This window comes from Bubalus kerabau, chromosome 6, assembly GCF_029407905.1.
Source record: "Bubalus kerabau isolate K-KA32 ecotype Philippines breed swamp buffalo chromosome 6, PCC_UOA_SB_1v2, whole genome shotgun sequence".
NCBI lineage: Eukaryota > Metazoa > Chordata > Mammalia > Artiodactyla > Bovidae > Bubalus > Bubalus kerabau.
This window is the reverse complement of record NC_073629.1, coordinates 70,985,859-71,013,124: the sequence shown is the minus strand read 5'-3', so window position 1 is coordinate 71,013,124 and position 27,266 is coordinate 70,985,859. Positions and strand designations below refer to the sequence as shown.

Below are 27,266 nucleotides of genomic sequence, written 5' to 3'. Positions count from 1 at the left end.
GACATATACAGTTCCTTAGAAGAAGCAGAAGAAGAGAAAAAGAAATATCTATCCCAGGAATGATTGCTTTAAAATCTTGAATACTTTAATTGCATGTGTCAAAACAGAAATATTTGACTATAAGCAAGTGGGAAGTAAGAATTAGAATTCAAATATAGCCCCAAAGTTACTCTCATTAAAAAATTACATTCCAGTCATTAAAATTTAGATTAAAATTTTACTATTAAAATTGCACTTGACTGCCACTGTGGGAGTCTATTTTCTGCTTATTCATTTTGTTGGCATTCACAGAAGCTGCATGAGTTTAGGGAGAGTAGAATTCAAGAATTCAAGAGGAAAACAAAAGTAAGAGACTACAGCTCAGTTTTGACAGAATGCTATTTAGCACTGTATACTGATTCACACCTGTAAGGAAGGATGTGCGGGTTTGATTCCTGGGTCAGGTCACAGTCCATGGAGTTGCAAGAGTAGGACACAACTTAGCGACTAGACCACCACTACTACTGATTCACTTATGAATGGTCAAGTCTAGTATACGATTTAATAAGTTAAAGAATGATTGGTAAATAAAAAGTCTCTAATTAATTCATATTTTCAGTCTTATGTAAATAGACATTCATTTGGTATTTTTAAAAAATAAAACACTGGATGTTAGCACTTTACTTTTCTGTTTATTCAATATGTACTTCCTTTGCAAAGTGGCTTGGAGCATTAGAGATCAGGATTAATGCTAAGATCAGTTGCAGGATTCTATCTAGTACACATATTCCCAAGAATGATGCACTTAAATGATCTGGGAATTAGTGAGTAGTTTCTATCAAATAGACTGTTGAAAACAACCTGAAACAAGCATTAAGAACAGAAGTGGAGCACACAGTTGATGTTCAGTAGATGCTGTGCCAGACTGATTGAATATATCATCAAAGCTAGATCATGGAAAAAGAAAGCAATTAAGTCTATCTTCTCAGTAAAATGATTTTCAGCACAACCTTTTTTCCTTTGGATTTTGTTGTTCTTTTAATTGCTTTAGTGTTAATACCTTTCCCATAATAATGATGCTGCTGGACTTGCATCACAAAACCGTGATAGTCTGCACTGTGATTCACTGAGTGTTGCTCTGAATCACTGATAGGTGCTAGGTGTCGCGACAGTGAACTTAGTCAAAATAGGGAAACTTACAGGTTGTCAAATGTGAGAGGTCAAAGAAGGTCAAACTCAGTTTGAAAACTGTGCTAAAATTCTCTCAAGATTTAGACTACAAAAGGAAAGTCACATATTCACAGTAAACTTGCTAAAAATCAAAATAATATTTAATAACATATCATGTACCAAATAATGTAGTAAGTACTTAATCTCATTTTCTTCACAATGCAATGTCATATGAATCATTTTAATAATTTTGTAACTAAAGAAAACGAAGCTTGAGGAGGTTAAATAACTTGCTCTAATTGGAGGGGGAAAAAATACTACTTAAAAAAACAGAAACAGGATTTCAATCCTGGTGTATATACAAGGCCCATGATTTAAATACTTACACTGCTGAAATGATTTCTTCCACTTTTAAAACATCAAAACATGGTAGGTATTGCTGCATAATATTAGAGATACACACTGACAAACTAATTTACTTAAGGGTTTATTACTCCAGAGGAACTCTCAAGTTCTATCTTCTTTCAGCATTTGTCATATATTCCATTATAGTTAGCTCACAAGAAAGTACTTTCTCCCATTCTCTCTTAGGCTGAAGATTTTATATAGTTCTTTACATTTAACAGAAGGCTTCCCTCTCCTGCCCCACTCCAATGCTCTGTATTCTGTCTTGTATTCTTATTGTGTGTTTCCTTTGCTGGATGATGACAGGACCAAGGAAGAAAAGCCAAAGCAGTTCAGAGCAATCTTCAGTTGCTACTTACAGTTTTCTTTTCCTTTTTATTATGGACACTGAAAGTGAAAATGTTAGTCTCTCAGTCTTGTCTGACTCTTTAAGATCCCATAGACTGTAGCCTGCCAGGCTCCTCTGTCCATGGAATTCTCCAGGCAAGAATACTGGAGTCATTCATTCTCTTCTCCAGGGCATCTTCCCCACCCAGGGATCAAACCCAGGTCTCCTGCATTGCAGGCAGATTTTTACCATCTGAGCCATCAGGGAAGCCCATTATGGGCACTAATTTCCTACAGATTTTAAGAGAAAAGTCCAATCTACCTAGCTTTGAAAGTTGAGTTCAGTTCTTCAGAAAACCAGTGTTATTTGAAATCATAATTATAGAGAAGATGTCTGTGAATGCATTTCCAAGTCTGGGCTACTGAGTGCACTTTTTTTAGGATTACCTATCAATGAAATATCTCCAACACATCTATAATACAATTAACTTTCAGAATTTAGATGTATAGCTCAGCCTAAAGCCATTTATTTCCAAGAACCAAATTATTTCGTAAAATTTCCATTCATACTATGAAATAGGTATACCATTTACAATTAGGCTCATTTGGGTAGACAATTTAAATAGTGGTGTTTTCATCCGACTTTTTTTTTTTTTTTTTTTTTTTTGCATTGTTCATTGAGGTAGGAGAAAGTGCAAATAGAAGCAAGTTAAATTCTTAACTATTTTTCATGAAATCCTGGGCTCCTTGCTATATTAACAATTAGTAAAAATGACTTGGAATTTATTGTACTTCTATGTGTGGCATTCCAAAGTAAGTTGAAGTATGTTTCTCAATATGAGGAAATATGTCTATGGATTTTACTACTGAGAAGTTGAAGCAAGAAGGCTAAGGGTGTGGGAAAATTCTGGAATATTCTCCTGTCTCTGAAAACAAACCACTGGACTTGCCGTTACTAATTAAACCATTTTACTGAGATCCTTCACATTCCCTAGAATTAGAGCCTTCTCTTTTTAGCAGCACTCTGGAGAATAGCACCTTTTCTTTTTCTGTTTTAAAATTTCAATAGCTTTTGAAGTTTTTAACTGGATGCCTTGATAATAATGTTCTGAATTCATAGTACCTTTCAAGTGTACGTACTTTACGAATGATAATAGAAGGCTTATTCACTAAAGACTTTGCTATCTCACTAAAGCTGCTGGAGATTTAAATGGCAGGAGGCAGCCTGGAATTAAACTGGGAGGCCAAAGATGTGATCTCATATCTACTGAAAAAATGTCCTGGCAGTACCAGTGACCTCAAGAGGTCAAGAATTTTAGCTTTACATTTTTTTCAAAGGCTACCTATGGCTCTCTAGGGCCCTCCTGGGGCAATGGTCTTTGTTCAGACAAAGTCAAGGATTTCATTAATTGAATCAGTAGCACTACTTCTCTTTTCACCTGGGACTGTATCATAGTACCCTATCAGAGTTTAGACCTTCTTTATCTGTGAAATCTGACCCAGTCAGAGTATAAGAAAATTTTCCTTCAGGCAGAATTTGTAATACATTGGGACTCTATTCCTGTCTCCAGAATCTTATCTAATGCTACTTTTTTTTTTTTTCTTTTTGGAGAGAATTTCTTGAATTTCTCCATAAGTATTATATAAGGTGTTGATTGTAAGAGAAATGAGTTTCCTTTCAAATATCTGTGTTTTCTACTTATACATAAATTTTAATTCATCAGGGTGCCCTGAGAAGTTCAAATTATACATAGAACATACCTTGTATGAGAATCATTAATTTAAACTTGATCTCTCAAACTTCTAATATTATTTCTCATGATTTTAATTGTTCTTCAGCTAGTTATTGTTGATCACTAAGTCATGTCTGACTCTTTGCTACCCCGTGGACTGTAGCCCACTGGGGTCCTCTGTCCATGGCAATAATACTGGAGTGGGTTGCCATTACCTTCTCTAGGGGATCTTCCCATCCCAGGGATTGAATTCACATCTGCTGCATTGGCAGGCAGATCCTTTACTGCTGAACCATTAGGGAAGCCCCTCTTCATCTAGAGGTATAATCAAAATTATTTTTTCTAGGTACATAAGAATCCTATAAAAGACATATTTCTGAATTTGTAGTAACAAGATTCATATTATAATTTTTCAAATGAGAAAATGATAAACTAAAAGCTGAAATTTGTAATTATCTGTAAATTTTTTTTTTTTTTTTTTTTTTAGCTCTGATGATGCCTTCAGTAAAGTCAATTTAAATTACCGCACAGAAAATGGTCTGTCTCTACTTCATTTATGTTGCATTTGTGGAGGTGAGTGCTTGGAACTCAATACTCTGTAAACTAGTTATATGTATACATGGTCAGTGATTTGAGCTGCTTGATAGTCTACAAGAGAATTCTATTCATACTCAGTTTTTTATTTTGCTTTGCTTCAGGTGAAGAAGTAACTAACTTCTAGACAGATATTCCAATTGATTTAGCTCCAAATTTAAGTTTCATTGTGTTCCTACCTTGAATCAGGTATGCTTGGAAAAATTTTTAAAGACATTTTTTCAGTATCAGGCATGCTAGTCAGGGATTAGGTTAAGTTCAGATGCACTTAAAGAATTCCCCAAAACATCATCTAGCAATTGGTTCACAATCTGCAGTAAAATATATAGAAGGTAATAAATGCCAAAGACAAAATCCCAAAGTGAAAATTAGTCAAAGTGAAGACTAAGTGAAATTTGGTTCATAACTTGTTCTGTTCCATTCATTAATGTATCCCAAGCATCTAGGATGGTCCCTGGCATATAGTAGGTACTCAGTAAATTTACTGAATTGGTAAATGAATACTTTTTTTTGTTAATCCAAGCTAGTATGCTTTGGACTCAGTTTTTAAAAGAAAACTAATGTATAAGTATTGACTCTAAATATATCCCATCACCACTCCCCAAACAACATATCTTCCCAAATGTAAACACACCTTTCCAACCTTAGTCATTTCCTCCATATTTCTCTGATCTAAATAAACTAATGGTGTAGTGATGTTCTGATTTCTATCTAAGCTTTTTCACAAATATTAAATCATTTACTAGGGTGAATGTTTTCATGTTTTTACTTTTTAAAGTACTATTAGAAGAGCACCAGATAAAAAATGTAGCATAAATTCATTAAAATACACAGCACTGATACAAAGTTTTATAAATGTAGTAGTAGAAATGTTCACTAATAAGTAAGGCTGTTGATTAACTGAAAACTTAACAAATGGCCTGCAGAACAGCAGTCTAGCATTTTCATACATTGGTGTGATGTTTATCATTCCACTACAGATTAACTTAAAGATTTTTAAGTCCTTTAGTCTATCTCCACAATTTGACTTTTCTCAACTTTTTTCTCTCTAAGGCAACAAGTCACATATTAGAACCCTTATGTTAAAAGGTCTCCGCCCATCTCGACTGACAAGAAATGGATTTACAGCCTTGCATTTGGCAGTTTATAAGGTACACAAGTTTTATATATTAGAACCAAAGATGATGGGCTTTGGTTTTTGTCTGATTTTTCAAATTAGTGATCATGGAAATATGCAGGGTGATGAGAACATTACGTTACCGGATAGAGTTCTAGCTACTTCTTTGTTGGGCAGATATCATCAGTACATATTCACTTTATTGCTTTCCATCTTTATCTCATTTAATTCTCACAAGAACCCTGGGAATAAATTACATTATTATCTCAGGGTTACATGGTTAGCTAGTGGTTAGCCAAAATTTAAGATCTGACAGCCTGGTTTTCTTGCCAGAGCTCCTTCCAAGGAGCCCAAGCTGCCTCATTGTAGAAGATGATGAGGCTGCATTTGAGGATGAAAGAAGCACGTTGAAGCTGCATTTTTCTGTGTATTTTCCTAATAAACAAATATCTCTAGGGCTCCCTTTAATTTCTTTCTTTTATCATATTTATGCTTCAGTTGTGTTTTTTTTTTTTTCTTTCCTTTGCATCAGACCTTGGTTTTAATATAATTTCAGTACCTTTAAAAAAAAAAAAGTGGAGTGGATAAACTGGGATACTCAGTGTTGGGGTAGATCCTTGAGACTGTCATAAATATGAATTTATTCAACATATAAATTAAACATAAAAGCTCATTTTCCGACTGTAGCAAGCTTCTACTTATTCTGTACTTATTATAAGCTAAATATCTCACTAGGTTTTATATACTTTATTTCTTTAACATTAAAATGACTTTAGTGGGTTTCCTGTTAGTACTTATTTTATGGAAAAGGAAATTGAAGATTACAGTTGGATATCTAGATAGAGAAGCCTGGCATGCTGCTGTCCATGGGGTCGCAAAGAGTCGGACATGACTGAGCGATTGAACAACAACAAATGATTAGTATCAAGTACAGTTGGCTCTTATTGTATATATTGTTCTTTCTCAATGTCGTATGAATCTGTAACAGGATTTTATTTCAGTTTTGTATGTGCAGGTGTGGTAGTGGCTGGGGCAGGGGGTGGAGATGGGGCAGCTGTTTGCTTGTATCTGGATCACTTTCACTTTGTTTTGCAACCCTCCCCCAACCTTTAGAGAGTTTATCTCAAAGGTGTGGGGGGAGAGAGCTGATATTCCCATGATTCACATTCACATATGTTCTTGTGATTCATCATGCAAATGCTCTAATCTTCATTCTTTTTCAAGCTCAATCAATGCTTAGTCAATTTGTCCAATTCCTTCTGGAAGAGAGTGTCAGTAAGTGCTAAGTTGTCTTTAAAACCAAAATCACTGCAGATGGTGATTGCAGCCATGAAATTAAAAGATGCTTACTCCTTGGGAGGAAAGTTATGACCAACCTAGACAGCATATTAAAAAGCAGAGACATTATTTTGTCAACAAAGGTCCGTCTAGTCAAGGCTATGGTTTTTCCAATGATCATATATGGATGTGAGAGTTGGATTATAAAGAGGGCTGAGCACAGAAGAATTGATGCTTTTGAACTGTGGTGTTGGAGAAGACTCTTGAGAGTCCCTTGGACTGCAAGGAGATCCAACCAGTCCATCCTAAGGGAAATCGGTCCTGGGTGTTCATTGGAAGGACTGATGTTAAAGCTGAAACTCCAGTATTTTGGCCATCTGATGCGAAGAGCTGACTCACTTGAAAAGACCCTGATGTTGGGAAAGACTGAGGGCAGGAGGAGAAGGGGATGACAGAAGATGAGATGGTGGGATGGCATTACCGACTCAATGGACATGGGTTTAGGTGGACTCCAGTAGTTGGTGATGGACAGGGAGGCCTGGCATGCTGCGGTTCATGGGGTTGCAAAGAGCTGGACATGACTGAGCAACTGAACTGAACTGAACTGAATCATCCTACAGAACTTGAATGAAAACTGAGTTCAGGGTATTGGAAACAGTGTCTGATACCAGCTTTTCTGCTAAATGGCAGGATGTGACAGTAGAAGTGCTCCAAGGAATAGGAAGCTGGAGATGGGCAGTCAAGTCAGTATTGTGCAACGCTGAATCTGACTGTCTGGAAGAGTCTTCTATATTAGTTCATTTTCCTAAGACAGCATGACACAACCAACCCAAACGGTTTCTGAATGATTTAGTACTACAATCTTAAGAAAATATATTTCTTCCACCTCTGTTTATGAAACCTAAATTTCCATTTTTAGAGTTTCCCTTACTCTAGTTTTTCTGTTTTCTTATATTTTACCAAAGGATATATGGACTACAACTTTTCAATAACAAATTTAAACAAATTTAGAATCTTAGGACACAAGGTAGGCAAAAAATTTTAAGAAGCCATAATAGAATGCATGATTACTTATTTTTTAACAAAGATAAAAACAAATGAAATTTACCATTCCACTGTAAATATGGAAACAATATAAATTAGTTATTCATACTAATGTTGTATTATATGTAGTTCTAATTGTATCTTCCCTGGACTACTGCAGTAGGCCTCTGATTCATTTGGGGCTGTAGTTTTCTTCCCCCATATAATTTTTTATTCTATTTTACTATTATTTTAAATAAAATGACTTCTAGACTATTACAAGAAAAACTTTATCCAGATGAATTGTTTACATTTTGTCCCATCTCTATCATCAGTCTGTTCTTTCTCTGAATCATTTGAAAATAAATTGACGACAACATTCCCCATAGCTACTAAAATCTATTGACATCTTTATTTCTGAAGAAAAAGGAAATTCACTTATATAATCACAATACAGTTATCAAAATCAGAAAATGTAAATTGACACTATACTCTTTATCTAATCTGTACTCCAAATTTAAATCTGGTCAGCTATTCCAATACTGTCATTTATAGCTATTAATTTTTTTTTATTAGCATTCTGTCCAGAATCATATGTTTCTTGTTTTCTTGTCTCTGTAATCTCCTTTCATCTGAAGGAGTTTCTCTGATTTGCCTTGCCTTTCTTGATGTGAGTATTTTTGATGCGTACAGAACAATAATTGTTATATGGTTCTTTTGATTTTTAGAAATGTTACAATTGAAATTTATTTTATTCTTAATATTCACAAAAAGAATAATTTAATTTTCAAATCATTTTATTGGCCACATTCACTTATACATCCTCCAGTGCTGGGCCTGCCTCAGAGCTAAGTATTTTTCACAGGTGAGGGCATGTCTGCTTTCATTAATAAGAGACGAGAAGATGATTAGCTTTTAAAAGCCATGTGAATAGTTAGATGCCATACTTTTCTTTCTTTGTTTTTGTTTGGTTGTTTTTTTGAAGGAATCAGATTTATTGAGATATAATTTATATACAATAAAACTCACAATTTTAAGTGTAATAGTTGATGACTTTTGAAAATGTATATATTCGTGTACATCATTGTTATGATATAGGACTTTTCTATCATAGACAAAAGTTCCCTCATACCTTTATGCAATTAATTCCTTCCTCCATGTCACATGGCCTCTGGAAACCACTGATGCCTTTTCTACCCCTACAGTTTCCCCCTTTTTAGGATTTTATATGAATGCAGTCCATTCAGTTAATTTTATTTCATGTATGGTTTATCATAATGTTACTGTTGTGTGATCAGTAATTCATTTCTTTTATTGGAAAGTTGTATTCCCTTACAAGGATATACCACAGTTTAACAATCTACCTGTTGAAGGATTTACTGATAATTGTTTTTAGATTTTGACTATTATAAATAAACCTGCTATTAACATTCATATACAAATATTTGTTTGAACATATGTTTTTACTTCTCTTGCTACAATACCCATTAGCGAAATCGCTGGGTCATATGCACAGGCTTCCATGATGGCTCAGTGGTAGACAAACTGCCTGCCAGGGCAGGAGACGCAAGAGACTCAGATTTGATCCCTAGGTCAGGAAGATCCCCTAGAGGAGGAAATGACAACCACTCCAGTATTCTTGACTGGGGAATCCTATGGACAGAGGAGCCTGGAAGGCTTCAGTCCATAGGGTCCCAAAGAATTGGACACTACTGAGTGACTGGGCACATACACACATAGTTAAGTGCATGTTTAATTTTAATAAGATGTCAAACTCCTTACCAAACTGGCTGTATCATTTTCCATTTCCATCAGCCATGTATTAGAATTCTAGTTGTTCCACATTTTTGTCAACATTTGGTGTGGTAAATATGTTTTTGTTTTAGCCATTATATTAGATGTATGTTATATTATATCATTATGAATATTTTGAATTTCCCCAGTGACTAATGAAGTTGAAAAGATTTTCATGTGTTTGTCGCTGAAAGGTTTTTTGGTATAGTGTCTGTTCAATTATTTTTCCCCATTTTTAAATTTGGTTTATTGTCTTCTTGACTTGTAAGAGACTTTTATATATCCTGGATACAGATTCTGTGTTGGATATACATTTTGCAAAAAGTTTCTCCTTTTCTATGACTTGCTTTTTCATTTAACAGTGCCATTTAAAGAGAAAAAAGTAACATGCATTATTTTTTAATTGAGGACTCAAGTGATTACACTGTGATCCTTAATATATCACAGGTACTTTCTCTTAATATTGGCCTGTGCTGTGCTTAGTCACTCAGTCATGTCTGACTCTTTGCGACCCCATGGACTGTAGCCCACCAGACTTCTCTGTCCATGGGGATTGTCCAGGTGAGAATACTGGAGTGGGTTGCCATGCCCTCCTCCAGGGGATCTTCCCAACCCAGGGATTGATCCCAGATCTTATGCATTGCAGGCAGATTCTTTACCATCTGAGCCACCAGGGAAGCCTATGAATACTGGAGTGGGTAGCCTATCCCTTTTCCAGGAGATCTTCATGACCCAGGAATGAAACCAGGATCTCCTGCATTACAGGCAGATTCTTTATCAGCTGACCTACCAAGGAAGCCCTAATATTGGCCTACTTCACTGTAAATGTAACACCCTTTCAATGGTATAGTTCCATATTATCTTCATTCTTTATACTACTTTTGCTATATGTCTTACATCTATACATGTATAATCTCCAATATGTTGTTAGAATTTTCCTGTTAAGCATTAATATCTTTTAAGAAAATAAAAGAAGAGAAAATATCTTTGGTTTTGAGTAGATGGGTTATAATAATCCCATGTATGATTTTCTCTGTACAATGCTTTTTGACCATTGAATTTCTTAAATATGTAAGTTTGTTATCATCAAATTTAGAAATTTTGACCATTATTTTTTCAAACATGTGTGTTAGATTGTTTGATAAACTTCCAAAGATTACCAAGTCTCTGTTCAGTTTTTCGATCCTCTTTCTCTTTGTTTTCAAATTTTGATTATTGCTGTTTATTTGAATTCAACTTTTAATACCATTTATTTGCCATCCCCCATCTGATATTAATCTACTAAGAATTATTCATTTAAGATGTAATTTTCAGTTCCAGAATTTCCACTTAGTGTTAAAATATAATTTCAAATTCTCTGCTATGATTACACTTCTATTCATTTATGTTTCCATCAGTTCAGTTCAGTTGCTCAGCCATGTCCAACTTTTTGCGACCCCATGGACTGCAGCACGCCAGGATTCCCTGTCCGTCACCAACTCCCAGAGCTTGCTCAAACTCATATCCATCGTGTCAGTGATGCCATCCAACCATTTCATCCTCTGGCATCCCCTTCTCCTCCCGCCTTCAATCTTGCCCAGTATCAGGGTCTTTTCCAATCAGTCGGTTCTTTCCATCAGATGGCCAAGTATTGTATTGGAGTTTTGGCTTCAGCATCAGTCCTTCCAATGAATATTCAGGACTGATTTCCTTTAGGATTGACTGGTTGAATCTCTTTGCAGTCAAAGGAACTCTCAAGAGTCTTCTCTGACACCACAGTTCAAAAGTACCAATTCTTTGGTGCTAAGCTTTCTTTATAGTCCAAAATCACAACCATACATGACAACTGGAAAAACCACAACTTTGACCAGACAGACCTCTGTTGGTAATGTCTGCTTTTTAATATGATGTCTAGGTTGGTCATAGTTCTTCTTCCAAGGAGCAAGTGTCTTTTAATTCCATGGCTGCAGTCACCATCTGCAGTGGTTTTGGAGCTCCCCAAAATAAGTCTCTTACTGTTTCCATTGTTTACCCATCTATTTTCCATGAAGTGAGGGGACTGGATGCCATGATCTTAGTTTTCTGAATGCTGAGTTTTAAGCCAGGTTTTTCACTCTCCTCTTTCACTTTCATCAAGAGGCTCTTTAGTTCTTCTTCACTTTCTGCCATAAGGATGGTGTCAGCTGTGTATCTGAGGTTACTGATATTTCTCCCAGTAATCTTAATTCCAGCTTGTGCTTCATCCAGCCCAGAGTTTCTCATGATGTACTCTGCATAGAAATTAAATAAGCAGGGTGACAATGTATAGCCTTGATGTACTCCTTTCCCCATTTGGGAAATATGTTTCCATATTTTCATTTAAATTCTTGAGCTTTTCATTAATGGCTGCTTTAAATGCTTTATATATTGTTTCTAATACCTGGATTATTGCAGTGTTTGTTCTATTTAATACTTTTCTGTTGACTACATATTGCATTTTTTGTTTTCCTTGCATACCAATTTTTATTGCATGTTAGACATGTGTATTGATTGTTGCAAGAAATCTTCATTATGCCATTTTCCCTTAAAGATGTTGAGTTTGTTTTGTTTCTGGCAGTTAGTTTATATTGGTGGATTCACGTTTTATAGTTAGTTTTGATTTGAGAATGACCTACGAATTCGGTTCTGATTTCTAAGGCCTGGATTTGTAGTATCTCACCTGAATGCCCAAGATACTCGATAACATCTCACCCTTCTGACTGACTGAAACTCTATAATCTCCTTGAACTATCATAACCTCTGATTTGCTTACCATTCACCATTTGGCCATAAATCAAGTGATGATTCCTACATCCAAGAATCTTTCTCTGTAGCCCAACTGAGGAACCTATATTGAATCCATGCAGACTTCTACAGTCCTCTCTGTGCAACTTCTTTTTCTGTTCAGTTTCCCTGTTCCTCAAATTACAGCCATTTTATAACCTTTGAACTCACTCACTCATGTTCAGTCATGTCCAACTCTGCAACCTTATGGACTGTACCCCACCAGGGTCCCCTATCCTTGGGATTTTCCAGGCAAGAATACTGAGTTCAGTTCAGTTCAGTTGCTCAGTTGTGTCTGACTCTTTGCGACCCCATGAATCGCAGCATGCCAGGCCTCCTTGTCCATCACCAGCACCCGGAGTTCACCCAGACTCATGTCCATCGAGTCAGTGATGCCATCCAGCCATCTCATCCTCTGTCATCCCCTTCTCCTCCTGCCCCCAATCCCTTCCAGCATCAGAGTCTTTTCCAATGAGTCAACTCTTCGCATGAGGTGGCCAAAGTACTGGAGTTTCAGCTTTAGCATCAGTCCTTCCAAAGAAATCCCAGGGCTGATCTCCTTCAGAATGGACTGGTTGGATCTCCTTGCAGACCAAGGGACTCTCAAGAGTCTTCTCCAACACCACAGTTTAAAGGCATCAATTCTGCGGCGCTCAGCCTTCTTCACAGTTCAACTCTCACATCCATACATGACCACAGGAAAAACCATAGCCTTGACCAGATGAACCTTTGTTGGCAAAGTAATGTCTCCGCTTTTGAATATGCTATCTAGTTTGGACATAACTTTCCTTCCAAGGAGTAAGCGTCTTTTAATTTCATGGCTGCAGTCACCATCTGCAGTGATTTTGGAGCCCCCCAAAATAAAGTCTGACACTGTTTCCACTGTTTCCCCATCTATTGCCCATGAAGTGGTGGGACCGGATGCCATGATCTTTGTTTTCTGAATGTTGAGCTTCAAGCCAACTTTTTCACTCTCCTCTTTCACTTTCATCAAGAGGCTTTTTAGTTCCTCTTCACTTTCTGCCATAAGGGTGGTGTCATTTGCATATCTGAGGTTATTGATATTTCTCCCTGCAATCTTGATTCCAGCTTGTGTTTCTTCCAGTCCAGCGTTTCTCATGATGTACTCTGCATATAAGTTAAATAAACAGGGTGACAATATACAGCCTTGACATACTCCTTTTCCTATTTGGAACCAGTCTGTTGTTCCATGTCCAGTTCTAACTGTTGCTTCCTACCTGCATACAGATTTCTCAAGAGGCAGATCAGGTGGTCTGGTATTCCCATCTCTTGAAGAATTTTCCAGAGTTTATTGTGATCCACACAGTCAAAGGCTTTGGCATAGTCAATAAAGCAGAAGTAGAAGGTTTTTTGGAACTCTCTTGTTTTTTCCATGATCCAGCGGATATTGGCAATTTGATCTCTGGTTCCTCTGCCTTTTCTTAAACCAGCTTGAACATCAGGAAGTTCACGGTTGACATATTGCTGAAGCCTGGCTTGGAGAATTTTGAGCATTACTTTACTAGCGTGTGAGATGAGTGCAATTATGCGGTAGTTTGAGCATTCTTTGGCATTGCCTTTCTTTGGGATTGGAATGAAAACTGACCTTTTCCAGTCCTGTGGCCACTGCTGGGTTTTCCAAATTTGCTGTCATATTGAGTGCAGCACTTTCACAGCATCATCTTTCAGGATTTGTAATAGCTCAACTGGAATTCCATCACCTCCACTAGCTTTGTTTGTAGTGATGCCTTCTAAGGCCCACTTGACTTCACATTCCAGGATGTCTGGCTCTAGGTGAGTGATCACACCATCATGATTATCTGGGCCGTGAAGATCTTTTTTGTACAGTTCTTCTGTGTATTCTTGCCATCACTTCTTAATATCTTCTGCTTCTGTTAGGTCCATACCATTTCTGTCCTTTATCGAGCTCATCTTTGCATGAAATGTTCCTTTGGTATCTCTGATTTTCTTGAAGAGATCCCTAGTCTTTCCCATTCTGTTGTTTTCCTCTATTCCATAGCAAAAATCGACAAAGCCAAAAGCTGGTTCTTTAAGAGGATAAATAAAATTGACAAACCATTAGCCAGACTCATCAAGAAACAAAGGGAGAAAAATCAAATCAAAAAAATTAAAAATTAAAATGGAGAGATCACATCAGTCAACGCAGAAATACAAAGGATCATAAGAGACTACTATCGGCAATTATATGCCAATAAAATGGACAACTTGGAAGAAATGGACAAATTCTTAGAAAAGTACAACTTTCCAAAAGTGAACCAGGAAGAAATAGAAAATCTTAACAGACCCATCACAAGCACAGAAATTGAAACTGCAATCAGAAATCTTTGAGCAAACAAAAGCCCAGGTCCAGACGGCTTCACAGGTGAATTCTACCAAAAATTTAGAGAATAGCTAACACGTATCCAACTCAAAGTCTTCCAGAAAATTGCAGAGGAAGGTAAACTTCCGAACTCATTCAATGAGGCCACCATCACCCTAATACCAAAACCTGACAAAGATGCCACAAAAAAAGAAAACTACAGGCCAATATCATTGATGAATATAGATGCAAAAATCCTTAACAAAATTCTAGCAATCAGAATCCAACAACACATCAAAAAGATCATACATCATGACCAAGTGGGCTTTATCCCAGGGATGTAAGGATTCTTCAGTATCCACAAATCAATCAAGGTAATACACCACATTAACAAATTGACAAATAAAAGCCATATGATTATCTCAATAGATGCAGAGAAAGCCTTTGACAAAATTCAACATCCATTTATGATGAAAACTCTCCAGAAAGCAGGAATAGAAGGAACATACCTCAACATAATAAAAGCTATATATGACAAACCCACAGCAAACATTATCCTCAATGGTGAAAAATTGAAAGCATTTCCCCTAAAGTCAGGAACAAGACAAAGGTGCCCACTCTCGCCACTACTATTCAACATAGTTTTGGAAATTTTGGCCACAGCAATCAGAGCAGAAAAAGAAATAAAAGGAATCCAAATTGGAAAAGAAGAAGTAAAACTCTCACTGTTTGCAGATGACAGGATCCTCTACATAGAAAACCCTAAAGACTCCACCAGAAAATTACTAGAGCTAATCATTGAATATAGTAAAGTTGCAGGATATAAAATCAACACACAAAAATCCCTTGCATTCCTATACACTAATAATGAGAAAATAGAGAAATTAAGGAAACAATTCCATTCACCATTGCAACAAAAAGAATACAAATAAAATACTTAGGAATATATCTACCTAAAGAAACAAAATACCTATATATAGAAAACTATAAAACACTGGTGAAAGAAATCAAAGAGGACAGTAATAGATGGAGAAATATACTGTGTTCATGGATTGGAAGAATCAGTATAGTAAAAATGAGTATACTACCCAAAGCAATTTATAGATTCAATGCAATCCCTATCAAGCTACCAATGGTATTTTTCACACAACTAGAACAAATAATTTCACAATTTGTATGGAAATACAAGAAACCTCAAATAGCCAAAGCAATCTTGAGAAAGAAGAATGGAACTGGAGGAATCAACCTGCCTGACTACAAAGCCACAGTCATCAAGACAGTATAGTACTGGCACAAAGACAGAAATATAGATCAATGAAACAAAATAGAAAGCCCAGAGATAAATCCATGCACCTATGGACACCTTATCTTCGACAAAGGAGGCAAGAATATACAATGGAGAAAAGACAATCTCTTTAAGAAGTGGTGCTGGGAAAACTGGTCAACCATTTGTAAAAGAATGAGACTAGACCACTTTCTAACACCATACACAAAAATAAACTCAAAATAGATGAAAGGTATAAACGTAAGACCAGAAGCTATAAAACTCCTAGAGGAGAACATAGGCAAAACCCTCTCTGACACATCACAGCAGGATCCTCTATGACCCACCTCCCAGAATATTGGAAATAAAAGCAAAAATAAACAAATGGGACCTAATTAAACTTAAAAGCTTCTGCACAACAAAGGCAACTATAAGCAAGGTGAAAAGACAGCCTTAAGAATGGGAGAAAATAATAGCAAATGAAGCAACTGACAAAGAGTTTATCTCAAAAATATACAAGCAACTCCTGTAGCTCAATTCCAGAAAAATAAACGACCCAATCAAAAAATGGGCCAACAAACTAAACAGACATTTCTCCAAAGAAGACATACAGAAGGCTAACAAACACATGAAAAGATGCTCAACATCACTCATTATCAGAGAAATGCAAATCAAAACCACATGAGGTACCATTTCACACCAGTCAGAATGGCTGCGATCCAAAAGTCTACAAGCAATAAATGCTGGAGAGGGTATGGAGAAAAGGGAACCCTCTTACCCTGTTGGTGGGAATGCAAAGTAGTACAGCCACTATGGAGAACAGTGTGTAGATTCCTTAAAAAACTGGAAAGAGAACTGCCACATGACCCAGCATCCCACTTCTGGGCATACGCACTGAGGAAACCAGAATTGAAAGAGATGCGTGTACCCCAATATTCATCGCAGCACTGTTTATAATAGTCAGGACATGGAAGCAACCTAGATGTCCATCAGCAGATGAATGGATAAGAAAGCAACGGTACATATACACAATGGAATATTACTCAGCCATTAAAAGGAATACATTTGAATCAGTTCTAATGAGGTGGATGAAACTGGAACCTATTATACAGAGAGAATGAAGTAAGCCAGAAAGCGAAACACCAATGCAGTACACTAACACACATATATGGAATTTAGAAAGATGGTAATGATAACCCTGTATGCGAGACAGCAAAAGAGACACAGATGTAAAAAAAGTCTTTTGGACTCTGTGGGAGAGGGTGAGGGTAGGATGATTTGGGAGAATGACATCGAAACATGTATATTATCATATGTGAAACGAATCTCCAGTCCAGGTTTGATGCATGATACAGGATGCTTGGGGCTGGTGCACTGAGATGACCCAGAAGGATGATATGGGGAGGGAGGTGGTAGTGGGGGTTCAGGATGGTGAACGCATGTACACCCTTGGTGGATTCATGTCAATGTATGGCAAAACCAATACAATTAGCCTCCAATTAAATAAATTTATGCTAATAACAAACAAACGAAAAAATAAATAAATAAATATAATGAAAATGATTAGGCTTCCACCTACTAAATCTGAAACTCTGGTGGTGGAGCCAAGCCAATTGTGTTTTAGTAAGCCCTCAGTGCATCTGATGCACACTCAAATTTGATAACTACTGTCTTAGCCCAGGGAGTAGCAATGATTGAAGCCATATTGCTCTGTATAACTTAAACAAGTTAATAAAACCTCTTTGAGCAATGTTTTTTTTTTTTTTTCTACAGTGATAATACTATATGGCACCATTATGGCATTCAGAGATACTAGCAAGGTTCTTTTTTTTTCCTTACCAAAAGTAAAGGGCAGATTTGGAGAATTAGAGTTGTCAAGTGATAAAGTGTTGAAGTAGACTCTAAAATCATCAAGAAAATCTTGGATTATATTCTGAATGTTTTATTTTAAAAGATAGGGAAAGGATGAAATTGCTAAGAGAATAGATCTGAAAAATTCTCATCACAGACACGAAAGAAGATAACTATGTGGGGATGAATGTTAACTAGATTTACTATGGTAATCATTTTCCAATATATAGATATGTCAAATCATTAGGTTGTACATCTAAAGCTAATGTTATATGTCATTTATATCTTAATAAAAAATAAAAGTGACAAATGAAAGCAAAAAATTAAAAAATTAAAAATAAAAGGAAAAAGAAGGTAGGATTGGTCTGGAGGTGCTTTCAGACCACAGTGCAGACTTTCTGGAATCTCGACCAGCCCCGTGGGATCTCCAGAGCAAATTTTGGCTTAGGAGTGTCTCATTGAGTGGAAATGGCTAGGCTCTTTTACTACCACCTTTCTCAGTCATTGACTTGTGGCCACCTTGAAAAAAATCATAATCTCAGCTCAAATGCTATAGAGAATCCTGAAATAGCTAGCTGAGGGAGGCTGCCAGCTAACCACTCTCCTGGCACAATCTTTTTGAAGGGGGATCTGAGTGGTACATCTCTGCATCTGTCAGGCATGGGGAAATGCTCCTGATTTTATATTAAATGAAAAAGAGATTACTTACCTCTATATGTAATATCAGTTTAATCGTGTACCTAATAATTGATAATAAAAATTATGTTTCAAACATTATGATAGATTTATTACATTATTTGATTTAATCCCCACAACTCTTATGAGATTTGTACTGTTATTAACATCATTTTACAGGACAAAATTTATCCAGAGCTCAAGAGGTAAAAAAATGCAGGAAGTGGCCTTCAGTATGCAAGCACAGGTTTGTTTGCTGTACTAGTCTGTGCTCTATTTAGTTTTATGGGGGTACATAAATAGGAAAGGAGAAGGCAATGGCACCCACTCCAGTACTCTTGCTTGGAAAAGCCCATGGATGGAGAAGTCTGGTGGGCTGCAGTCCATGGGGTTGCTAAGAGTCAGACACAACTGAGCGACTTCCTTTTCACTTTTCACTTTCATGCACTGGAGAAGGAAATGGCAACCCACTCCAGTGTTCTTGCCAGGAGAATCCCAGGGACGGGAGAGCCTGGTGGGCTGCTGTCTCTGGGGTCGCACAGAGTTGGACACGACTGAAGCAACTTAGCAGCAGCATACATAGGAAAAAGAATGAAAGGAAATAAATACACACATAAATGGTGATAGTGATTATATGGTAGGTTTGTTGTTGCTTAGTTCCTAAGTTGTGTCCAACTCTTTTGTGACCCCATTGACTGTGACCTGCCAGGCTCCTCTGTCCATGGGATTTCCCAGGCAAGAATACTGGCATGGGGTGCCCGTTCCTTCTCCAGAGGATCTTCTTGACCCAGGAACCAGACCCATGTCTCCTGCATTGACTTGTGGATTCTTTACCACTGAGCCATCGAGAAAGCCCATATGGCAGGATGCAGGTTATTAAAATTTTTATTCCTTTATTTTCTACATTTTCTACCATGAGATACTTTGGTTATCTATTGAGGCATAACAAACTACCCCAAACTTATTTTTATCATTCAGCGATCATTTCAGAAATTCAGACAAGATATAGTGGCGATGGCTTGATGCTGCTCCACCATGTGTAGGGCCTTAGCTGAAAAGACATGAATGACTAGGAGTTACTCCATCAACTGAGGAATTGGAATCCTCTGGAGATTTCACATGTCTGGTGCCTGGGCTGGGATGACTATAAGGTTGGTCTTAAGTGGGTCATTTGATTGGAGAACCTTTATATGCTGTGTACTTTTTCATGTGGCCTTGGATTCCGTACAGCATGGCTGCCTCAAGTTAGACTTCTTAAATGGTAGCTCAGAGCTTCAAGAGCAAATTTTCCAAAAAACAAGGAGAAAGCTATGTGGTTTTCTATGACCTAGCCTTGGCAGAAATGTAGCTCATTTCTGCCATACTCTTTTGATCACAATCTACCCGGATATGAGGGGAAGGAATATAGATTTCACATCTAAATGGAAAGATTGTAAATGAATGCTTACTATATTTAATTAATAAAACATCCAGAAGATATGGGGCTTCCCAGGTGGCACTAGTGGTAAAGAACCCACATGCCAATGCAGGAGAAGCAAGAGACATGAGTTCTATCCCTGGGTCGGAAAGATCCCCTAGAGAAGGAAATGACAACCCACTCCAGTATTCTTGTCTGGAGAATTCTAGTACAGAGAAGCCTGGTGGGCTACAGTCCATAGGGTCACAAAGAGTCAGACACAGTTGAAGTAACTTATCATGCACGCACTAGAGGACATATTTGCATAGTCAGAAAAAAGTAAAATTTAGATATTAAACAATCCCAGTTTAATTTTTATTATGGAACAGATTTGGCAAAAACCCGTGTGTGTGTGTGTGTGTGTGTGTGTGTGTGTGTATTTTTAATTTATGTAATTTGGTAGTAGAAAATCTGAGCTGTCTCATACTAATACCTACATTTTCTGGATTTATCTATAATAATTGTAGGGTTAATAAAAGGCAAGATAGTAGATCCTGTATTCGAGTTTTGTGCATAGGAAAACGTTGAAGTTGCTACCACTATAAAAAATTTTCATTGGTTTAATAAATCTTCAAAGGTCTATTGTACCCTTTATTCTGTTTTTCACACGAGGATTTTCCTTTGTTTAAAAATCATAAGCGTTTCACACATGAAAGTGTTACAGAGGCTTATTTATCACATATTTTAGAATGCTTCTGTGTATCCCACTAAATAATAATGATGTAAATTTGGCTGAAAGGGAAAACCTAAGGCAAAGCCTGTCAGTTCCCCAGAATAATATTCCCAAACCACATCTTGAGTCTTTCTTTTAAAACACTTGCCCTCAGACACTTTTTATATATTACAGAATACAAGCAGGAAGTGAGGTCAGCTTTATAATATTTAAAATTTGCCTGATATTTTTATTTTCTATGAATTTCCTTTCCAGAAGATGTGCACCAGATTGCTGAATTTTTAAATTATTCCATCAGGAAACAATATTCCTGTGGAGTAGGGAGAAATGTTTGTCATGTGTCAATTAAATACAACAAAATGCAATAAAAGTAAATCCCCTCAATTTTTTCCTTGAGATTGAAACCAAGAAAAATCAGTGAAAACACTATGGATAGTCAAAAGTTAAGCATGGACTTTGGAATCAAACAGACCTGAGTTTGTATTTAGCTTCAACACTTAGACAAAGTATTTCTGGTTCTGCAAGAACTTTAAATTCTTGAGCCTGACTGTCATAAACTATAAAGTAGTTCAGTTCAGTTCAGTCACTCATTTGTGTTGGACTCTTTGCGACCCCATGGACTACAGCACACCAGCCCTCTCTGTCCATCACCAACTCCTGGAGCTTGCTCAAACTCATGTCCATCGAGTTGGTGATGCCATCCAACCATCTCATCCTCTGTCATCCTTTTCTCTGACTGCCTTCAGTCTTTCCCAGCATCAGGGTCTTTTCCAATGAGTCATTTCTTTGCATCAGGTGACCAAAGTAGTGGAGTTTCAGCTTCAACATCAGTCCTTCCAGTGAATATTCAAGACTGATTTCCTTTAGGATTGACTGGTTAGATCTCCTTGCAGTTCAAGGGACTCTCAAGAGTCTTCTCCAACACCACAGTTCAAAAACATCAATTCTTTATCCCTGTAAAGTAGAGATAATAATATTTTTCTCATAGGTAAATTATGAGGCTTGAAAGAGGTGTAGATTAAACATTTTACTTGGTACTTAGCTCATAGAAAATTATGTAAAAGTAGCAATGATTGTTTTATTACATTTTAGCATAACTTGATAGAACTGGAGTTCTATTTTTATAGTATTTAATAAAAATATATTTGGATCAATCAGAAGTCAGCTTGAGAAATCCAGCCGATATATGAAAGGGTGATTTACTACTTTTAAGTTTTAACTTCACTATTTATCTGTTCTGAAGGAATCATAACATACTTTCTCTTAAAATCCACAAATTCCAGCTAAATAAGAGGACATACAAAGTCAGCTGAGAAAAAGATGAATGTGTGTTTACAAGAATCTGCCCAATAGATAAATACTTCATATGCTCAATGATTTTCATATAATTTATTTTAATTTAGCTTAGTATGGTACTTGTCATAAGGCATATATCCATTAATAAATATGCATTGAATTAAAGCATATCCATCTTTTTACTGATTTATATGAGTTTTTCATATATTAAATATACAAACCACTTGTCAGTTTTATATGTTGTGAATATTCTTTCTCCAATTTGTCATTTTCTTACAATATTGTTTTCCTCATGCTTTCATTTGCTTGTGTTCCCTCTATTAAAAATATTATTTTATGCTTAAAAATGTCACCTTCATCTCTTTACATTTAAGTGTTTGTTCATCTGCAAGGAAACGTTTTAAGATGATATCTCTCCCATTTATCTCAGAGACTATTCATGCAGGAAATGAGTGTAAAGGGCTTATGTAACTTGCTTTAGTTTATATAGCCATTAGCAGATCTGGGATTCTAACTAGGGAGGCTAATTCTAACACAATCTTAACCCTGCATTGTAAGTATCCCAATTTAATATTTGAAAAACAGAACATTTTATTTCTACCTCAGAAACTGCCTTTTCCTGTTCTTCTCTGTATCAGTGACATATCATTTTACTGCTATTACACTTGGAAAAATTTGAATACTTAATACAATGGCCTGCCAAACCGTACAAGATCAGATGCCTTTGATCTCATCTTGCGCAATACTCTTTCTTTCTTTTATTTTTTTTAACCTTGTACTCAGCACTGACCTTAAATACTCTAAGCTTATTTCCATCTTATTTCTGTGGAGAGTGATGTTAGAAATAAGGAGAAAAAGTGTGAGAGGAACTAGTGAGTCAAAACCAGCACAATTCTGAAACTGATTGAGTTAGAGGGACTCAAGGTCATTTGGAATGAGAAAGTGCCATTAATGTAAATAAGGAATGCTAGGAGATGACCGTTGGAAAACACTTGGAAAATTATGAATGGTTTTCACAACAGTACTTTTGAGTTTTTAATTTGAGATGGCATTGGTAGTCAGGATATATGGAATTTGGACTTAGCAGAGAAGTCAGGACTGAAAATGGAGTTATTGGACTGTGTAAGAATAATCAAAGGTGGCAGTTAGAATGAGAAAATAGCTTGGGGCTACACTCCAAAATCACTCGATTTTTGGAGACAGAAAGGATATTGATAAAATTAGCTTACTTCAGTGGAAAAAATGGTGGAGTTTTTTGGTTTGTTTTTGTTTTAGACTGGAAGAAACATAAAGTCTGTAACTTGAGCAGAAGGAGCCAATGGAATAGTAAAGGAAGATGAATTTTTTATTTAACTTTCTTTCTAGAGCAGGTAAACAGTGAAAGATTTGGAAAATATAACATTAATCTTGCTATTTGAAGTACTTTGTCCAAGTTTTTTTTTTTTTTTTTTTTTCAATTTTTACGACTTCCAGACCTTCGCTTATGTGTGACAGCATTAAAAAATCAGACTTTGTTTTCTAATGGGAGGATTTTCTTAACTGACAGTATTTGAAATTATATGCATAAATGCAATGGCCTATCTCATGAAGACTTGGCTTTCTTCTCACTGGGTGTGTGACATGTTGATGGTCAAGTATTATAAAGGTATGGTTTGAATTCTCCCTTTGAGGGAGAGAGTTAAACATGAAGACCTTTCTTCACATTCACTTCCAGATCTGGAATTCTGTGACTATGTGACACTCCACATTATTCTTTTGAAAGTTCTGAATTATAAAATGAGGTTTATAGTAATTTTTCTTGAGATCATTTAGATAAATTTTATTTTTAATGTGTTTTTTGTCAACAACTATCTTTGAAGTCTCACCATGTGCCAGTTTAAATGTTAGTGCATGTGAAAGTTTAATTACATAATAAAAATTCAATGAATGTTCATTTCTATTAATATTATTAAAAAGTGTCATGTCTCTCCAAAGACAATGGAAAGGAGTACAATGCAAATAATAGTATGAAGAAAATAATTTGGTCATCACATAAATTACTCTAACTTAAATGCTCAAACAATGCTTCAAACATTTTCACTGAGTGAAAATATTTTAGTGAGTCAAGTTATTAATAAGAAAACCACCACTGATTGATTATATATAGAGTCCATGACACTGTGCTTTAATTATGTATTGGACCCATGACACATATGTGTTAGAGGAGAATCAATTACTGAACTACCATGAAATGGTCCACTGCAGCCAGTTCAATAGTGCAGTTGCTGGAAAAAGCATATTTATTAGAGTGACCTACAAGTAAGATTGAGTTGAGTTTGCAAGTGTCTTACTATAGGTAAATGTCCTTTCTGTCTTTCATGGTCAAATGGTAGAAGATTGATTATAACTGAACAGTCTGTCATGTATTCCTACATTTCAAACATCTGAGAGTTGCTCTTTGCTTTTTCATGTGCTCTGTTGAAGAAATCACACTTAAGTTTTCTTTGGGTGCATAACTGGCTGACAGTCAGGGAATCAATATATCCTGTTGCACAGTGTTCAAACCTGCTATTAAGAGAAAAGTAACACTAAAGATGTGTTTCCTTGCAGGATAGTGTGGAATTGATCACTTCTCTGCTTCACAGTGGAGCTGATATACAGCAGGTTGGGTATGGTGGCCTCACCGCCCTGCATATTGCTACAATTGCTGGTCACCTAGAGGTAAGTCACACCTTGGTCACCTGCAAAAACAAATCTGCCTCTTTGGAATCTTGTTTTTAACTGTTTTCAAATGCTGACTTTTGAAATTCTAGGAGTTGGTTTAATTTTAGCTAATGAATCCACACATTTTGAGGGAGACCAAAATAAGCTGTATAGATGTTCTTTTGATAGTAAATTCAGTCTGTTTTGTAACAGTGTAATCAAATATTAATTAATATAAAGATGGCTAGATACATAGAGGCTATATAGCATTGAGAGACTTCCCAGGTGGTGCAGTGGTAAAAAATCCACCTGTCAAGCAGGAGGCATCAGAGATGCAGGTTTGATTCCTGGGTCAGGAATATCCCCTAAAGAAGGAAATAGCACCCAGTCCAGCATTCTTGCCTGGAAAATTCCATGGACACAGTCCATAGAGCAGCAAAGAACTGGACACGACTGAGCAACTAAGTAGCAGCATATAGCAGTTATTAGAAACATAGATATTGGAGTCAGGCAACTGTTGCTACCACTTGCTATATTTACCTCAAGCAAGTTACTGTACCTTCAAGCATCTGTTTTCCTCATTATAAAATAGAAATGATAGGCCCATCATAGTGATTAAATTAGATGATCCATATAAAAGACTTTGCAGATTGCTTCACTCAAGGTAAGGACTCAGTGAAAAATTATTCAGTAATTCATTCACTCATGCATTATTTTATTTATTAAGCATCTATTGTATACCAGATATTGTTCTAGTTGCTGAGGTGACTGTAACAAGTAAGACAAGAAATATTTTGGAATTTAGTTTTAGAGAACAAAACAAGCAATAAGGAAAAAATTATTATATAATGTTAGTTGTGAATATAAGAAAAATAATAAAATGAGGTAAAATGAAAACAGCATGAAGAAGTAGGCACCATTTTAAACAAGCTATATAGTGAAGCTATGATTAATATATGTAATAGTACCTGCAAAGCCCTGAGGCAGAGATAGCTAAGTGTATTTGAAGGGCACAAGTAAGCCAAAGTCATTAGTATATATGAGCTGGAGGTAGAGTAATGGACTTGAGGTCAGGTGACGGTTACAAATAAGATCGCAAAGCATTTTAAAGGCCATAGAAGGGACTCTGGCTCTTATCTAAAATTTAATTGGGGAAATATTATTTTATATATGAGAAACACTTTAATTTGCATTATTTAATTTATTGCAGAAATCCTTATGAAATAGTTTTTATCATCACTGCCATTTAATAGATATAAAACCAAGGCTGTTATACAGTAATTATCTTTACAGATTACAAAGCCATGGAGAAAGAAAAAAAAAAGCCACGTTTGGAATCCTGGTCATTTTACTCAAACTCCCATGATTTTCACATGCTATTAATTGTGGTACCCACATGAAGCGTGTCTGATTCTTTACAACCCCATGGACTGCCAGGCTCCTCTGTCCATGGGATTCTCCAGGCAAGAATACTGGAGTGAGTTGCCATTTCCTTCTTCAGGGGATCCTCTCGACCCAGGGATCAAACTCGGGTCTCCTGCACTGCAGACAGAGTCTTTACCAACTGAGCTATGAGGGAAGCCCAAAGAGAAAGTGAAAGTGACTCAGTCCTGTCTGACTCTTTGCAACCCATAGTCCATGGAATTCTCCAGGCCAGAATATTGGAGTGAGTAGCCTTTCCCTTCTCCAGGGGATCTTCTCAACCCAGGGATCCAACCCAGATCTCCCACATTGCAGGCAGATTCTTCACCAGCTGAGCCACAAGGGAAACCCATGTAAATGCAACATTGTAATAAATGAGCAGTCTTGTGTCTTCATTATTAAGTCTTTATCTATTTCTGTCTTTTAATCATGTTGCAATTTAAGGTGTACCTTCCTCACTAACACACAGGCACAATTGTGAACAAATAGAACTGCATGTAAAATCACACATAAAACCTGTAAAATAGGTGTGTGTCATCCCTCTTAACAGTGTCAATTCAAAGGTCTCTTCATTCAATAAATATTAACATATCTCATTGGGGGAAAAATAATTTCCTTTGTGTTGACATTTCCACTCCTTACTGTATTTCCCTGAAAATAGATTATCTCATTTCCCAGAATATAAAGCTTTTTGATGATATTCATTATAAATATAAATGAATTTGTATTACTTATTAGGAGAAGAGAAATCCCATTAGAATCACTTAAATATAAATATTATCCAAAAAAGAAACTGACTGAGATCAGTGATGAACTAAATGGAAGGTAAATATACAGAAATCTGGGTAGAAGAATTGATGAGGTAGACATTAAGTCCCAGTAAAATACATTCAACCTTTTAATGACAGGAAACATTTTGCAAAACAAAATCCTTTTTGTTTAACATTGAACTGATTACATTTGTGAGTGATAGAATTATAACAGGGTCAAAAGCAAGATGGTTAAGAGTTTGGTGTCTTATTCAAATAACTGTTTGAATAAGACACCTATTCAAATAACTGTTTTCTTGTTTTCTAAATCATAGTAGGGAAGTAAGAATTACATTGATTCTGCCAGCCATAGGTCAAATTTTACTAAAATAATTCCAAATAGGCATCTACTCCTGTGGTGCAATTCTCCAAGTTTTCCAACTTCCTTCACTAGCTCTGGTGTAATATTTAATGATTTTATAGTCAATCATGAATACTGCCATAATAAGGTGTATATACATTAATCTTTATTCTCTTATCTATTGGACTAATTTAGTTACAGATCTTGTAGGAAAATTGTGTTTAAAAAAACCTGAAAGCATCATGTTCAAAATACAGATTTTTTCTTTGAATTATTTCTTTCATAGTAATTGCAGTACCGACTTTATATTCATTCA

General features: G+C 36.2%; 1 protein-coding gene across 1 annotated transcript in view; it reads left to right on the top strand.

The window, feature by feature from the left end:
• The window catches only part of TNNI3K (TNNI3 interacting kinase), a 326,898-nt gene that overhangs the window by 10,103 nt on the left and 289,529 nt on the right, over nt 1-27,266 (top strand). Inside the window, exons 3-5 of the mRNA XM_055585475.1 lie at nt 4,102-4,187; nt 5,262-5,359; nt 24,326-24,436. Coding sequence (XP_055441450.1) covers nt 4,102-4,187; nt 5,262-5,359; nt 24,326-24,436 — 295 coding nt within the window. The remainder of the gene's footprint in view (nt 1-4,101; nt 4,188-5,261; nt 5,360-24,325; nt 24,437-27,266) is intronic.